Source organism: Trichogramma pretiosum, unplaced genomic scaffold, assembly GCF_000599845.2.
Source record: "Trichogramma pretiosum strain Unisexual culture from Peru unplaced genomic scaffold, Tpre_2.0 scaffold1, whole genome shotgun sequence".
NCBI lineage: Eukaryota > Metazoa > Arthropoda > Insecta > Hymenoptera > Trichogrammatidae > Trichogramma > Trichogramma pretiosum.
Window position 1 is genome coordinate 2288810 of NW_019641703.1, and position 15957 is coordinate 2304766.

Sequence of the window (15957 nt, forward strand, 5' to 3'; positions counted from 1 at the left end):
ACCTGATTTCTCGCGCCAGATTTCGCGATTCTCTCTCTCTGATGTGCGCGCGTTCATCCAAACAGCTTTGATATACATATTGCATCGAGGCAATATACACGGCTGAAAGTCGTTTTTTAAATGCAATAAAAAATACGTTCGTATCACGCGCGGCCAAACGATACACAACGGCCTACTTTTATTATTTTCTTTTTTTTATTGCTAGCCGAATCGAATGCATGTTTGTCTTTGAGATTGCCATCGCTTTAATATAGCTCCGAAGCCAGTATAACGATAATTAATCAAAAAGAAAGAAAGAAAGAAAACCCCCAGTGCGCACTTGTATACACTCGCACGCACAGACACACACACATATTGCAGGAAGGTAATCTCGTGTGTGTCGCGCGTTCGTAATGTAATTTACATCGTCACCCCCTTATCGAAATTGCTAATCGAGGCAAAAGCCATTGGTCCGAAAAGCACTGGCGGTGATGGTAGTGGGTTTTGCGTGCCGTACGCTACAAAGTTGGAGCGGGGCGAAAAAGAAGAAGAAGAAGCAGTGGCATCGCACAGCCAGTAGCAGAAGCAGAAGCGCTCGACGAAGATTGACCCGAGGGAATGTTTCTCCGAGCAATAAATGTGAATTCGTCACGCGCCCAGAGAGAGAGAGAGAGAGAGAGAAATTGTCGGGATTGCTGCTGCAGCGTTTAAGCCGCCAGCTCGCATGCCCGAGATATTAAAATGTCCAAATCAAATTTCAACCTATAGTAGGCATCCGTATATAGACGCGCGCCGCGCGCGGGGTATGTATAGAAAGAGAAGCAGCGCGTGCTATATAACACAACTAGCTGCTGCTGCCTCCTCGGCAGCCCCCAATCGACGAAGGGTCAAATTAGACTTGGCTTGTGCGCCGCCTCGCCCTCGCGCCGAAACGCTCCAAACAGCAGTAGCGATGATTCTTTAGATGCGTATACAGTCGACGAGTCGCGAATCGGCAGCATTGGGGTGTGGGTGCACCACCACGTTTCTAGTTATATTACGTGCGCGCACATTTCTGTATATAACAGCGCGTATAATTGCGTGCACACGCGCACGCACGACTGTGGCGTCGGCGGGAGTAATGTATGCGTAGATGTTGCTGCTATACACTTTTGCGCCCGCAGCCTTGGCCAAAGCGCGCAATAAGGATCGAATCTTGTACAGCTTCGCGCGCGCGCGCGCCTATAATCGAATTCATAGAAATACATCGTCGTATATTGCTGCGGGGCGCAGCAGGCCTCGTCGTCGTCGTCGTCGTCGTCGTCTACGTCTTCGCTAATGGGAAAGAGAGAGACTCGTGAGACGCGAACCGTTCGATTTCGTTTCGTGTGCAGGCAGGCAAGGCTTCCATCATTGCGTGTATAATATTTGCTTCGATTGGATTCTCCGATGCTCGCGAAACGCGAGCTTGCAAGCTCGCTCAGTCACGCGCAAGAAAAAGCAAGCGCCGCACCCCGAAAAACAGAGAGAGAAAGCTAGAGCGCGGAAGAGCTTCGTACGCGAAAAAAACTGCGAGCATCTCTCATCGGTTACGATGTATACCAAGAACAAGAAGATACGTTCTCCTCGCGTACAACATCCATGTATAGCTGTGCTGCTACCCCCGCGCGCGCACAAGCACGGCAAGCCACGGTGCGCGAGCAACGTGGCATAGCATCATAAATTCACGAAAGATTCGCAGAGAGTTCATACAAATTACCGTCGTGAAGCTCGTGAGCTATATACGTAGCAGCAGCAGCAAAGCTCCTGATGGGAAATATATGTATAATGCTATATATATTCCGTATATAAAGCTCACGTGGCCTCGACTACCGTGTATAGCTGAAAATATATATACTTGCTCCGACTGCTCGCTGCTGTGTATGTATAAAGATGCGGAGCGCCGGGGCTCGTGCGGAGTGTACTACTAGCTGTGTATAGTGGGTAACATGTAGCTCGCGCGGCGGGGAAAAATGTGTGTAGCATTATACATCATCAAAATCCCTACACTCGGTTGAATCCTCGCGAGCTGCCTGCGCGAGCGCCTCATTATCATGATATCGTATCGTGTACGCAGGGCGGCGTCTATACGTATATAATATCGTGTGCGAGTCCTGTACGTGTATAAGCGTATATAGATGCTATAATATACAATGACGCGCATATTGGCAGACGTTTTAAACATAATGTTGCAGCCGATATAATAATGCATGCCGGCGCGCGCGTGCATATGCACATCCAGTACGTTGGGAAGTGTATATTCGTGTATATATTGGCGATCGGTGCTGCTGCTGCTGTATATATAGAGTAGTAGCTCCGGCTGAGCGAGTAGCGGCAATATTGACAAGGCGTGAGTCTGCATTAATTCCTGCGCGCAGTGCCAGAGTGTGTGTGTCCCTTGATCGCGTCCTGCACCGCTCTATATCTGTATCTACGATGGTCGAAAATTCGAGGTGCCACTACTGGTACTGCCCTTACCCCGCGCGCCCAGGCTAGCCCATTATATACGTACGGGTACTTGGCAACGTTACTCCGCGTATAATGGCTTGGTCTCGCTTCACCTCGCTTTCTGTCTCTCTCTCTCTCTCTCAACCTCGGATCGTCATTGGCAAATATGACGCGCATTATCTGCATGCGTGCACAACTGCTACTGTTGCTACTGTTGCTGCTGCTGCTGCTTGCCCAAACACACATACACACATACGCAGCAAACTCGAAGTAACATACGCGTACGGAACGGTAATGGATGCGTCTTGCAAGTTGAGTGTACCGGAGCTGCAGCAGCAGCAGCAGCAGCAGTATATACATAGGAGTGCTGTGCACCACCCGCGCCTACACACATTTGCGATACATAGCTGCTGTTGCTGCACTGTACCGCCGTCGTATCGGATACTTTGTTACGTCGGGGGGCACACGTCGTATATTTACGTACGTATGTACGTATGTGCATATAATGCTGCAGCGACGCAGCCCGAAACATATGACTCTGCTGCTGTGGCGGTTCGCGTGCGTTACAACGGCAGCAACATCAGCTATATGTGTGTGCAGCCTAGTAAAGGTATACACGCGCGACGAGCTGCAGTTAATATATGTACGCGCGCCCCCGCGCCATGCTGCCTGTTTGTCAATATTGAGAACGTGTTGCGGTCGGCTCTCTCTCTCTCTAGGCTACATTACCTATATACGAACGCGCGGTGTGCACCTCGTCGTACCTATATACATGATTATATGTATATGTATGTACGTTGGCAATCCAATACCCACCACTACTACTACTACTGCGTCAGCTCGCTGCGTTGCTGCTACCGGTGTACTTAATTATCGATGTTATTCCGCCAATAACTTTGTGCAACTTTTTGCAATCGACGTGGATCCCGAGTAGAAGCCCGAACTCGACGCAGAGAGCTGCTACCGCTGCACTGCACTGCGGCGCGCGCGCCCGTATCTACTTCTCTCTCTCTCTCTCTCTCTCTCTCGCTATATTACATAGCGCAAGAGAGTAGACTTCTAGACTCGAGTTCCGCGATATGAGAAAGTACACGATAGGCAAGAAAATCGTAAAGTTCCTTTTCCAAATTAGACTCGCGAATACTACTACTACTACTACTAGCAATGCGATCTGTACTGCGCTCCTATACATAGAGAGCTTTGCGCCCTGCAGCAGCTTCTCGACGATCAGACCTTCTGCATTTTTAATTTCAATCTCGAAATTTCTCTCTTCTCTCTTTGCGCCCTCGTGCTCGCTGCTGTTATATGTACTCTCGGCCGGCTGTTTTGCGCCAGTTATCTACTACTACTACCACTACTGCTGAGTCTAGTGATTTATTCCGTGTGTGTATGTGCGGCCCACTCTGGCGCGTATACCGGCGCGCAATCTCGTTGCCGCCTTTAGCCGCTTTCATATTATATGACTGATATAGTTTATGTACTGTTGTTCAATTCTTTATACAGTCTGCTGTTGCTGCTGCTTCTGTTGCCGAGTTCAGAGAGAGAGAGAAAGAAAGAAAGAGTAGAGAGAAACTCCTTCGAGGATCGTCGTCGTCGACGGGGTCGAATTTTTCGACATATTATTAATTCTCGACTCTCATATTTTCGCGGATTTATAGCTATAAATATATAAAACGACAGTATTCGCGCGCGCGCATGCCTGCAGTATATATAAAATACGGAAGAAGACAAAATCGAAGGCTTTGGTTTGGCCGCATTATATAATAAATCGTATCGCGCTCTGCTGCCGCGGGGCTAGAGAGCGAGCGCGCGCAACTTTTCAAATAAATTAAATGGCTGTGTGTGGACGAAACAATGGACAACCGAGGGAGAGAGAGGGAGAGAAAGACAGAGAGAAAAAGAGAGAGAATTAAAATTTTCAGACTCGCGACGGACAAAAGTTTCCACGCTACACTCGCCCTCTTATATACCCGTTCGCAGAAAATATAATACAGCTCGCTCACGCGCGCGCGCTCGTGCTGCTTCTGTCTATAGGGCGCGGCGGTACACTGCGCTTGCCGCCACTGCTGCAACTTTTTCCTTTTTTTTCCCTCTTACAGCAGCTACCCTCTTTTCCCTTTTTTCCCGTTTGAAGAAAGACCTGATAGGCTAGGGGCAGTATTACATGAGCGCCGCGTCGTCGTCGTCAGTGAGATAAAAGATTCCCGCTTACGGCCTCTCCCCTCATCAATCAGGGAGCCGAAGAAGAAGAAGCCTTTGAAAAAAGACCTTCCATCGCTTATTCGCTATACGTAGTAAGCTTTCGCGAAGAAGTTGAGCAATATACAAATATTCGCGCGAGATGATTTAATAATGGTATAAGAAATTGCAGGGAGCAAGAAGGAAAAAAAACGAAGAAAGAAAGAAAAATTTGTCTTACCTGATAGCCGTCGATGCAGTCGCATCTGCCAAGATAGCACGAACCCCTGCCAGAGCAGTCGTTTGGACAGGTGGTCGATACACCCTCGGCCTCGGTGACAATTAGGGTGACCGTGTAGGGCTGCAGCTCGTCGTTGTAGACCGACAGGAACCAACGTCCGGTGTCGAGATACTGCAGAAGACTGACGTTCACCATCATCGCCTCGAAATTCGACCTCTTGTACAGCAGATGGTCGCTGCGTGCGCCGCCTCTCCTTCTGTCCTCCTCGTTCGTAAAGACACGGGGCTGCACGACGTACTCCTGCGAGCCCAAGCTACTGGTGAAGCTGACCGCGGCGACGCCGGCCGCGGCCAACACGTCGCGCTTCAGACGATGATCCAGCCGGCCGCCCCGCACGAACTCGACGAAGTCGTACTGAGTGACGCTGGGCGCGACGTTGCGTCGGCCGTAGACGGCGAAGTTGGCGCCCCACGGCAGCGTCAGATTCAGCCGGATGAAGGCCGGCTGCTTGTTGCGAAACTCCGAGTTCCAGAAGTTGTAGGGCGGTATGACGGCGGTGTGGGCGACGTTGTAGGATTGGAGCTCGAGCACAGCGGGCCAGTGCTGCGCCGCGGACTGCTGGATCTGCGGGTCGCTCTGGTGTTGCTGCTGGTGTTGCTGCTGTTGGTGCTGCTGCTGCTGCTGATGCGACTGCTGATGATCGGCGGAGTCGGCGTGCGAGGCCGACGAGTGCTCCGCTGTGCTCGTCGGCAGGCTCTCTGCGAAGAAAAAAGCGGCAAAGAAATGATTATAATTGGTTTTTATTATTATTGTTATTATTATTAATACTTTTTTTTTTCAATTATTATTATTATTTTTTAATGAAACTATGTTTGATATGAAACTTGATTGGGTATTGGGCTAGTTGACGCGTAAAATGACAAACGACACCTCGGTAATGATTAGAAAGTGTAATTAGACTAGTGCGGAGGCGGAGCCTACGCTTAGCCATGTGCTATTGTCATTTTTGAAGCACATATTACACGAGTGGTCCGACTATTCTGGAATTTCACTTTTTCTTCGCTACTGCGCACTTGAATCTGTTCGAGCTCAATTTTGACCATGTGTTTTTCAATTCGTAATGTAAGTCGTAATATATATAACCTAGGCAGTACGTTTAGAGACGCCGCCGTGTAAACAGCTATAAGAAGATCGCATCGATCGTGTATGTAGCAAGTGATTTCAGTGGCAAAAATCATAAAATATCTCAAACTATAAGTGATTGTGTTTGTCTATCAGTGCAACAATGTCCATCAACACCGTACGCTTAGAAATATTGGAGAGTCTAAAAAAAAATGTCGATTTTGAGAACAAAGAAAAGCGACTTGAATTTCTCCGTCAAATTGTTACCTTAATCGAGGGTTGGGACGACGAACTCCCGGATCTCCGTCAAATTTTTCTCGCGAAAGAAATAGAGCTTCTTTGCATGGATTTATGTACTGGACCCTTGGAGGATATGTCTAATCCATTCATTCGTTTCGTCGCTCGGACCGGCTACAAGGACGAACCCGACCTAGACACAGATGGTAAGCCACCTTCACGCCGCACCACGCCAGTACATCTTGGGTTTAGACGAAAACACATAATGACCATGTATTGGTCGTTACGTATATTCGAAAGATACGACGTAAATTACATCGACGAGTCAGGCCTTACGCATTTCATAATCGCCTGTGTAATAGGAGATGAACCCGTAGTCAAAGATTTCCTCGAACACGGGCACGATCCTAATTACATCTGTCGCTATTCGGGTTATACGCCGCTACAAGTGGCTTTGATCACGGAGCGCCGCGATGTGGTAGACTTGCTACTGAGAAGAGGTGCAAATCCGCATTTGTGTGACTCAAAGGGATCGACAGCTTTGCACATTGCAATAAATAATGGTAACGATCATTTGTTCCTCGAGGACAATGTAGATATATTATTCAGGGTGTCCGACGACATCCAGCAGCCGTTGCCGATCGACACTCGTGACAATTTGGGTCTTACACCCCTGCAATTAGCTGTGGTGAATGGTTTGTCGGATACGGTCGACTTGCTCTTGGATCATGGAGCCGATTTTTCCAACTTTGTTTTTCCCACCGAAAGTCATTTTGATGCATTTAAGTGGAGATCGTCACATTTGTACCTATATGCGCACTCGCCTGCTACCGCTCGTTTACGAGTGTCTGGCGTTATGGCCGTTGTTGGGAACTTACAAAAGAGAGGATACGAATTAGACCCAAGCGACGCAATGACGATAATGAAAATGATCGCTAAGTACGGATTATTCGAAAAGTCGAGTGATCCTGACGAACTTGGTTACAGTATAGAAGAACTTAAAGATATAGCAAAAACGTTGTCGGCGAAACCAAAAAGGCTAAGGCTCAATAACTGCTTGTGGAGGTTACCATCCGAAGAGTCGTCGAAAATAGTCAAATCTGAGGATTACCTCAAGCTAGAGCAATATGAAAAATTGTGGGCACGCATCAAAGACAGTAAGAATTTAGCGGCTGTGGATGCGTATCTGTGCGAGTTGATGACCAGAAGATTTTTCTTGAAATGGGCAATGGAACCTTTCATAGAGCTGATTCACAACCGACTGCCAATTCTCTGTTGTGATATGATCATCGAGAATCTGCGTAACGAAGATTTGTATAATATTTGCTTGGCGGCAGAAGACCTAAGCTCGTGACAACGATGAGTTTTTGGTATTTTTTCATATTTGCTAAATTATTAATGCCATTCGAATAAATAAAAATAAAAAAAAATGAAATCATCAGTTTTTCTTTTATTTAAAAATATTCCTTTCTTTTTATTTTGTCACAGTTTTTTCTTTGGTCGTTGGTTACAGTTTTGAGTTCAAAGCTTTCTAAAATTTTCCTCCGAGAAAGTGAAAGCGAGTTATATTTGATGGGAAATCGATCAAGTACATTATCGTACGAAAAGAATGAATCTTCGTTAAGCCCGCTATTCTATTGTTATTTTTAATAACAAGTGTCTTTTTAAAAACATCGATTAAAATTGAAACTCTATCGGAATCGCACAAAAACATTGAAATCCAATCAAATCGACAATTTTTTTGTCCTTTTCCCATCGAGCATTTCTCAGAGAGCACGCTTACGTACAAAAACGAGGGGGCTTAGGAAATTTATTATTTATAAAAGTATTTTGTCCAGACCATCGAGCTTCGAGAAGCTGTTAATTATCAGTAGCTCTCCTTACATAAGCTCTCGATGTATTGGAAAGAAAAAGACGCTCTGCAACATTGGTGCGTTCGGGCAATAATACTACTACTGTATACGCCGACGAGGAGAATGCGCGATCTACCGATCGACCTCCCCCCCTCGACGACGAGAACGTGACGCTACATAATATCTGCATATTAATGGCTTTAGGTTTTCTGTCGCTGCTCTCTTGCGACACGCAGGCTCGTCTCGTCTCCTCTCACGCACACCGTGCGGCGTATTTATTATTGGCTTATAAATACGGGGGGAGGATAAAGCTCGCAACGAGCGAGCAGCGAGCGAATTGCGGAAAAGCGAGAAAGCGACGAAATAAAGCCAGTTTAAACTCGGCTGGCGCAGTATAGCGGCATCGCGAGCGCGATACATATAGCAGCCGAGTTGTGCATTGTGTTTACTCCGGGTTGCGCTTATCGGGTGCCGGGGGTAGGTAGACTGCACACAGCAGAGAGCATTCAGTTAGGTACTCTGCACGCTATATAGAACAAAAATGTATAAAAATGCATTTCACGCTACGGGAGCGGTGATGGTCGGACAGAGGCAGGGCTATAGCAGGAGAGAGAGAGAGAGTGAGAGAAAATTCTTACGAATCATTCGCGCGCACGAAAATACATTATGCGCGAGTGGCGTATGAATGGTCTACCGTGGCAATTAAGTATGCATGAGCGAGTGTGAAAAAGCTCGCCGTAGCGCATATACCGGCAGCAGCCCGATAGTATATACTACCGTACACTACTACTGCTGCTGCTACGGACTACGTACCACATATAATATACGCACGGCATGTGCGGCTCGGCATAAGCTTCGGCGAGCTTTTTTTTAAAAAAGAAGAGAAGTGCTGAATGTGCGGCTCGGCGTGGCAGGTTTGCACACACACACACACACACACACACACACACGAGCCAATCGATTGTTTGGAAACTCCGTACGTTCGTCATGCGTATGAATATATTCTCTATATGGTTGGTGTCTGGGGGTAGTACGGGGAATACTCGTATAATACTCCACTCTATATACTACTACTCACCTTCAGTCGGTAGCTGCGGCGTTGATATGGAGTCGTGGATATTTGCATGGTCGTGAGTGGCGGACTTGACGTCTTGCACCATAACGCAATTCGAGCTGTCGATTGGTTTCATCGAATTAACCGCTGTAACACAGAAACACAGACATAAGTCAATTTCATTTAGTCCGTCGTACGCGCATCTTTATCATATATGAATATTATATTGTGTTATAATACACGCCCGTGTTACATATGACGCGCACTCTTACACATACGCGCGTACGTACGCCCACGCGTGTGACGTGGTGCGAGCAGCTCGCCTGTACGTATAGAATTACACGCACAGACACAGAGAGTTGTATATCCCGAGTATAAGCTTAATCACTTCATATTATACGCATCGGAACAGGATATAATGCGGTTAAATCCGTACATCGCGTGGCGCGGAGGTGAGAGAGAGTTGTATAATATATGTATAATAGCGTGAGTTGCGTTGAATTGGTCGTCGCGAGAGTTGAACTCGACGCTCGCATGCAGCTCGAATTCGACGCGGGGTACATTATACACGTCGTCAACATCCATGTGCAGTAGTGCCAAGTATTTTACGCGCGCGCGGGTCACGTGCTAGACCGAGAACAACTTTGCGCGTCGTTCCGTTTCCTATATGAGCTCCGAGCGCTGCATGTTCGCTCTCCGTTGGAGAAACGTACAAAAAAAACCCTCGCCTCGGCGTGTATGTGCAACGACCGAGAGAGAGAGAGAGCAGCAGCTCGTCACAACTTTTGTGTGCAACGCGCGCGATGTCCCCTGCAACTTTGTGCTCTGCATATGTACAGCGCGCGAATCGAGTATAATAACTGGCGTATAAACGCACGCACACACGTATACGCGTTTGCGCCGCTAGCATCCAATTCTTTGGGTATTTCGCTGCAAAGTCAAAATAACCGAGTACAAATCCAATACAGCCCCGTAGGCGGCTTGCGATTCTCCGATCAAAAAGTAAACAGAAAATTGAACGTTGCGCGTCGCCCGTTATATATAATGTAAAAAACGTGCGCGCTCTATTATACACACTGGGCGCAGAAAGTCGCTCGAATGCGCGTATATATGTTTTTGAATATACATCGTTTGCAATTGTGTCTCTGTATGTGTATATACGGTAAAAGAGAGGACGCACGAACAGAGAGAAAACGGAGAAAAATTGACAACAACAACAACAACAAAAAGCAAAAAAAAGAGCCGATCGCGAGAGAGAGAGAGAGAGAGAGAGAGAGCCTGGAGCCGGACAGGTGTCTCGTGGCTCGAGAGCTTTGAAATCGAATATCGTATTATATATGTATATAGGCGCGCGGGCGCGTGCTTGCATAGAGATTGATTCCTTCCTATGTACATGCACGTATGCTGGTACATGCCCTGCGCGTGTGTGTATGTATTGTGCAATATACCGAAGAGATATCGGACCACGATCTGCTGCAGTTAGTATGTCAAAGACAACGCGCTCGCGCGCGCGGGTGATATAGGATGCGCAATAACTTTGATCCTCAAGAGAGAGAGAGAGAGCCCCGGTATAATTACAATATTTATCTCTCTCCGGCTTCTACGTACTACTATACGTATGCAAGTGTGTACTTTGTTGCCGCATCGAATGTGTCCGTGTGTAAAGGTATGCGTGCATAATACCGAGAGAGATCAAGAGTGCTGCTGCTGCTATACGAGTGCAGCAGTGCAGCTGCAGCTCTGTGCAATACAGAGAACAGAGCAGAACAGAGTGACCAATATATACACATTTATATATAATGTATACATAAACTCTCTCGCTGAGTGAGCGAGCGAAATTTACTCTCTGTGCCAGCGCGCGCGCGTAATTGAATGTTCAAGTTTTCCGTTAAGCAAACTTTCGACGCCTCGCACTCGGATGGACGCGTCTGCATTTCGTCACGTCGGATACAATATTATTTTAAACTTTTATTCGATTGACAGCCAGCAGCAGCAGCGGCAGCGGCAGCAGGAATAAATGCAAATGTACGATGGTACGCGTGTATACGCACAGCCAGTACAGCGGCGAAACACGCGCGCAGCATCTAAGCGAGCCGGAGATCGCACATGAAAACAATACAATTTCAAGATAAAACTTGCTGATCCTCCGCGTAGTTACTCTGATGCTGCTGCAGTTGGTGACTCAAATGCGTCTCTCTCTCTCTTTCTCGTTCGTTCGTTCCCTCTGATAAGAATTTAAAACAGCTTTCAACTTATGCAGCGAGTCGAGAGAGACTTAGTTCTCGATTTTGCTCTGCTGCAGCAGCGACTCTTACTCGATATTGTAGTTATGACTCATCTATACGCGTGTATGCACTGTATAAGCTGCGTATATAGAGCTATATATACATTAAGAAAGAAGAGGAGAAGGAGGAGGAGAGGAGAAAGAGAGGAGCTTTGCAGTGCTCCGGTGCTTCGATGCCTCGGAGCGTTGAAATCAGAGGTCGTTCCAATTTCCGTATTATTCTCTCCTTCCCTCGCTCTCACCCCCTTCTGTCCTCCTCCTCCTTCTCCTCCTCTCTGCCTCCTCTCTCACTCTTCTGACAATTCCAGATTACTGCTACTGCTGTTTCCTATGCGCGCGCGATGAGCTGACTCTATACATATAGTACAAGCAAGTAGCAGCAGCAGCAGCAGCAGCTAACAGCTTTTCTCCGCGATTTCACCCGAATATTTTCTTGTATTAAAGTAAAAAAAAAAAGGATCAATATTCTCCCTATAAGCGGATAGTTTTTCCTTTGCTTTTATATATAAAGCCAAACGTGTAATGGTTTTGGAACAATCTTCCTCGCGATATCCCAATGATCGCGTTACTTTTTATATTATATTCGTTCTGTCTCTCGATTTTAGCATGGAAAAAAGCTCGTTCGCTCGTTTATATTCGTAAAGGTAAAAATCTTCTTTAAATTTCTTTGGTTCCGTTTTCCTGAAGCGTCGATCAAAGTACTACCAATAATACCAGCTCGACACGAATGCGACGGCAACGCATCAATCAAAATTTCATCGAGAAAATTCGTTCAATTATATTTGCGAAAATGTGTAATACGCACTCTCATATTATACTCGAATGAAGTATGGCAACACTAATGAGCGAAAATAACGAAAGCATATTACTTTTATACATATATACCAAAAGCTCCTTTTTCTTCGGCTCGCGTTCCCTTTTTCCTTTTACTTCTTTTCTGCTCTCGGCAGCTGCATACCGGGAATATTATCAACTTAATTTTCTCTCTCTTCATTACATTATATGCGCGCGCGGCGAAACCAATAGAACGTATATGTATGTGTGTGGAAATTCTATGGATCCATCACAAGGTACGTGTATACATATACTACCCACTTCGATCGCAAAATAATCCGAAATTAATGAAGCAGAAATAATCGTTTAACGGCGCGCGGAGCGGCGATTACACATCGCCTGGGTAGAAGTGGCTTGTACCCGCACAGCAGCAGCCGCGCCTCGGCACCGGCATTATACACACGTGCGCCGTACGAGCACGCATATATATTTCGAAAGTTTCCTTCGCCGAGCGAGACCCGCAAAGTATCGCCGATAATTATATGTGCAGTCAATGCGAAAATAAAAAGAAAGAGAGAAAAAAAAACAGCAGCCATCGCCGCCGCCGCCGCGTCGATGATGTATGCGGGTTGGCGACAAATTTATTCATCGTCGTCGTCATCATCATTATCGCGCAAATCGCCGAGCTGCGTGCGACATCTTGGGAGTCATTATATTATACGACGTACACGACACCGCCGCCGCCGCCGCGTTCACCAAATTGTATAATAGCTAAATTACGCCGTTTAATTACGTTGGACCATCGTCATAATAATAATGATGCTGCACTACTACATACCGGCAAAGTAAGCGACCATCGAGGCCAGCGCCACGCTAACCAGTATCATGGCGATGCTGAAGCACTTCCAGGAGCAGCGATGCTGGCAGCGCTTGTCGATGTGAAAGCGCGACGGCGAGTAGGGCGAGTAGTGGGGCACCGCCGCAGCCCTCATGGGGAAGCCCGACATGACCAGCGGCTGCTGGGGACCGCCCGGATGCGGTCCGGTGCCGCCGTTACCCGTCGTCGAGCCCAGCGTGCCGACGACGCCCTGGCCCTGGCCGGGCTGCTGTTGCTGGCCTGGCTGCTGCTGCTGTGGTGGTAACCTGGAAAAAGAAGAAGATACTTCATTAGTGTCATTTTTCTCGGATATCATCGTCGTCGTCGTCATTCTATATTGTGCTCATACGTATAGAATATCGACGTTGCTCGAGCGGGAGAGGCGAGGCGATATTGCGCGCAACGGATCGGAACTATAATAAGCGGCCTGGGCTACGAGATCCGTCATTAAAATATCCTGATTATAATCGCGCGGAAGCGTATCTCGAGAGCCTTATACCTACTATCGTTCGTCATTATCTCTTGGGTGCTTGCAAAGCTCCAGCTCACTCGCTCGCTCTGACTCTCTCTCGTTATCTCGTCATATTTTTAGTCGTGGAAAAGGCAGGAGCAGCAGCTGAAAGCTTTAAGTTTCAGCTTCAGTAAGGGGTCTTATAATAGAAATTAATTCATGGAGCTTACTTATTAACTCCTCATGTACGCTGGGCATGTATTATTATATACGACTGCGAGAAAAATGCCGTGCACTGACTGCGCCTCCGGTATGAGTAATGGGTTACGTCTTGTGCAATGCGCGTTCGGGCGTTCGGACGCGACACGTGCCGCTACCGTACGTAGCAAGGGTGTTGTTGCAGGGATTGAGAGGGATTTTTTTCTAAAGCATCTCATTAGCACACATACATATATAGGAGCAACCGATAGGAAAGGGAGAGAGGGAGAGAGACGGAGCTTTGATGCCCACCCGCTGCCTCCCGCCGACAATGCAATTAGAGCGATATAATGAAGTTACTCTCTCTCTACTCGCTACTCGCAGCCGTAAATACGCATAGTGGATACACGCGTGTGTGTGCGTATACGGAACACACGATGCTCGCATCGCGCCGGTACAAAGTGCGTCAATTTCGTCTACTGTTGCCGCACGCATACACTATAGAAGCCTACCCCTTTTTCACTCGAGCCGAACAACGAGAGAGAAGGTTGCTATACTGCTGCGGGAGGAAGGTCACGTGCTGTTGCCACCAGCTCCGAGAGGCGTTGAAAAATCGACGTTATTAGATGTACGTGTTGCGCCGTGCAAAAGGGCCGTGCACCGCCGCCACACACACTAACGCAGACTTGTATAACATCATGGAGCATATATAAACCTAGAACGGCAGCGCCAACCTAATATGTGCAGCCGAGGCGAGAAGGGAGACCAGCCAAGCCAGAAAACACGACTGTATAATGATATGCCGTGTTACGCGCACCACCGCTACGGCCATAACTCGAACTTCCTGCGCGCTATCGTATATTTTATTATAGCAGCTCACTCTTTCTCTCTCTCTATTATGTATCTACGCAATTAATAAGGCGCTAAAATGCCCCGAGAACAATAATTTATATCGTAGATCGATATAATACGCGAATTTTCCAGAAAATGTCTCACAGCTACATAATACATAATTGCTCCTTGTTGGCTCGCGCTGTTCTGCTGCTTGTGCTGCAGCTGCTGATTTATCGTCGCGTAATTGACGATTTATTTCAATTTCATTTGAACTGTAGCTCGTGCACCCACGCGTTCAACGTGTACACACACACGCATGACAACATCGCATATTATACATACATAAAATAATAATAACAACAACAGGAGCAGCAGCAGTGACGGGGACACGGCTGTGCTCCGTAAAAATCCGTGAAATCGCAAAATAAGTTTCTCTCTCTCTTATTCTCTGACCCGTCGTGCTGCTGCGTACACAACACGACGCGCATTATAATATAGCGAATGATAATGCTAAAGGTCTCAAGGGCGTAAATTACAATCAAATTGCGTGTTATATATATACGAGCGCGCGTTAGAAAAGAGCAGAAGCAGAGCAGAGAGTGGAATTGCGAGAAAGCGAGTTGCGAAAAAGAAGCAAAGCAGCTGCTGCTGCTGCTGCTGTTGCTGTTGCTGCAGTAGCGTGAATATAACGTAAGAATGAGCTCGTAAATAACTCGAATTACATATAAGTCAAAAACAAACGCGCGCGCCCGCGCACCGAGCGAGCAGCTCCCTTGTATATATATTCGTATTTTATATAGTACACTATGGAGGCAGAGAGACTCTGGCGTGTCACTTGCGCGCGCGCGCGCGAAGTCTCCGACTTTCGGGGCAAAAAAATATAAGAGGAATATAAAGCAGAGCGAGAGAGAGTCCTTGATTAATAACACGGCAAATCAGTGAAAAGAAGAAAAAGAAGAAGAAAGGCTAGCTCGAGAGAGAGAGAGAACGAGTTATGTAGTAACAGTAGATTTTTCGTTTTGAAAAATGTCTCTTTCTCTCTCTCTCTCTCTCTCTCTTCTCTCTCCCGCCTGTCGCGAAAAACTAGAGAGAATAAAGTGCACGCGTGCAAAAAACGCACAGTGCACTGCCACTGGCGATGGTGGTACACACGTAGAGAGAAAAAGAGGCGCGTACTGCTCTGCTCCGAGTAGGTCGAGTGCGTTTTCACACGAAACTTGCTTATGTATATGATATGAACAAACTCACACACGCTCACTCATTTTTTTTATTTCGAATATATAGGTATGTATGACCAGCAGCGCGAGCGGCTCCCTTTTTTTTTTATCTTTCTTTTTTTTTTTTTTGCTTTTAGCGAGAAACCAAGTCACATGTGTATATTATACACGTAGCAGAGCGCTAGAATTCGA

General features: G+C 47.0%; 1 protein-coding gene across 1 annotated transcript in view; it reads right to left on the reverse strand.

Annotated features, from left to right (window-relative positions):
* Positions 1-15957, reverse strand: part of LOC106657450 (teneurin-a) — a 67040-nt gene that overhangs the window by 47060 nt on the left and 4023 nt on the right. The window contains exons 2-4 of the mRNA XM_023462836.1: positions 13027-13331; positions 9155-9277; positions 4865-5622 (exon numbers count right to left, since the gene is read on the reverse strand). Of these exons, the coding sequence (XP_023318604.1) occupies positions 4865-5622; positions 9155-9277; positions 13027-13331 (1186 nt within the window). The remainder of the gene's footprint in view (positions 1-4864; positions 5623-9154; positions 9278-13026; positions 13332-15957) is intronic.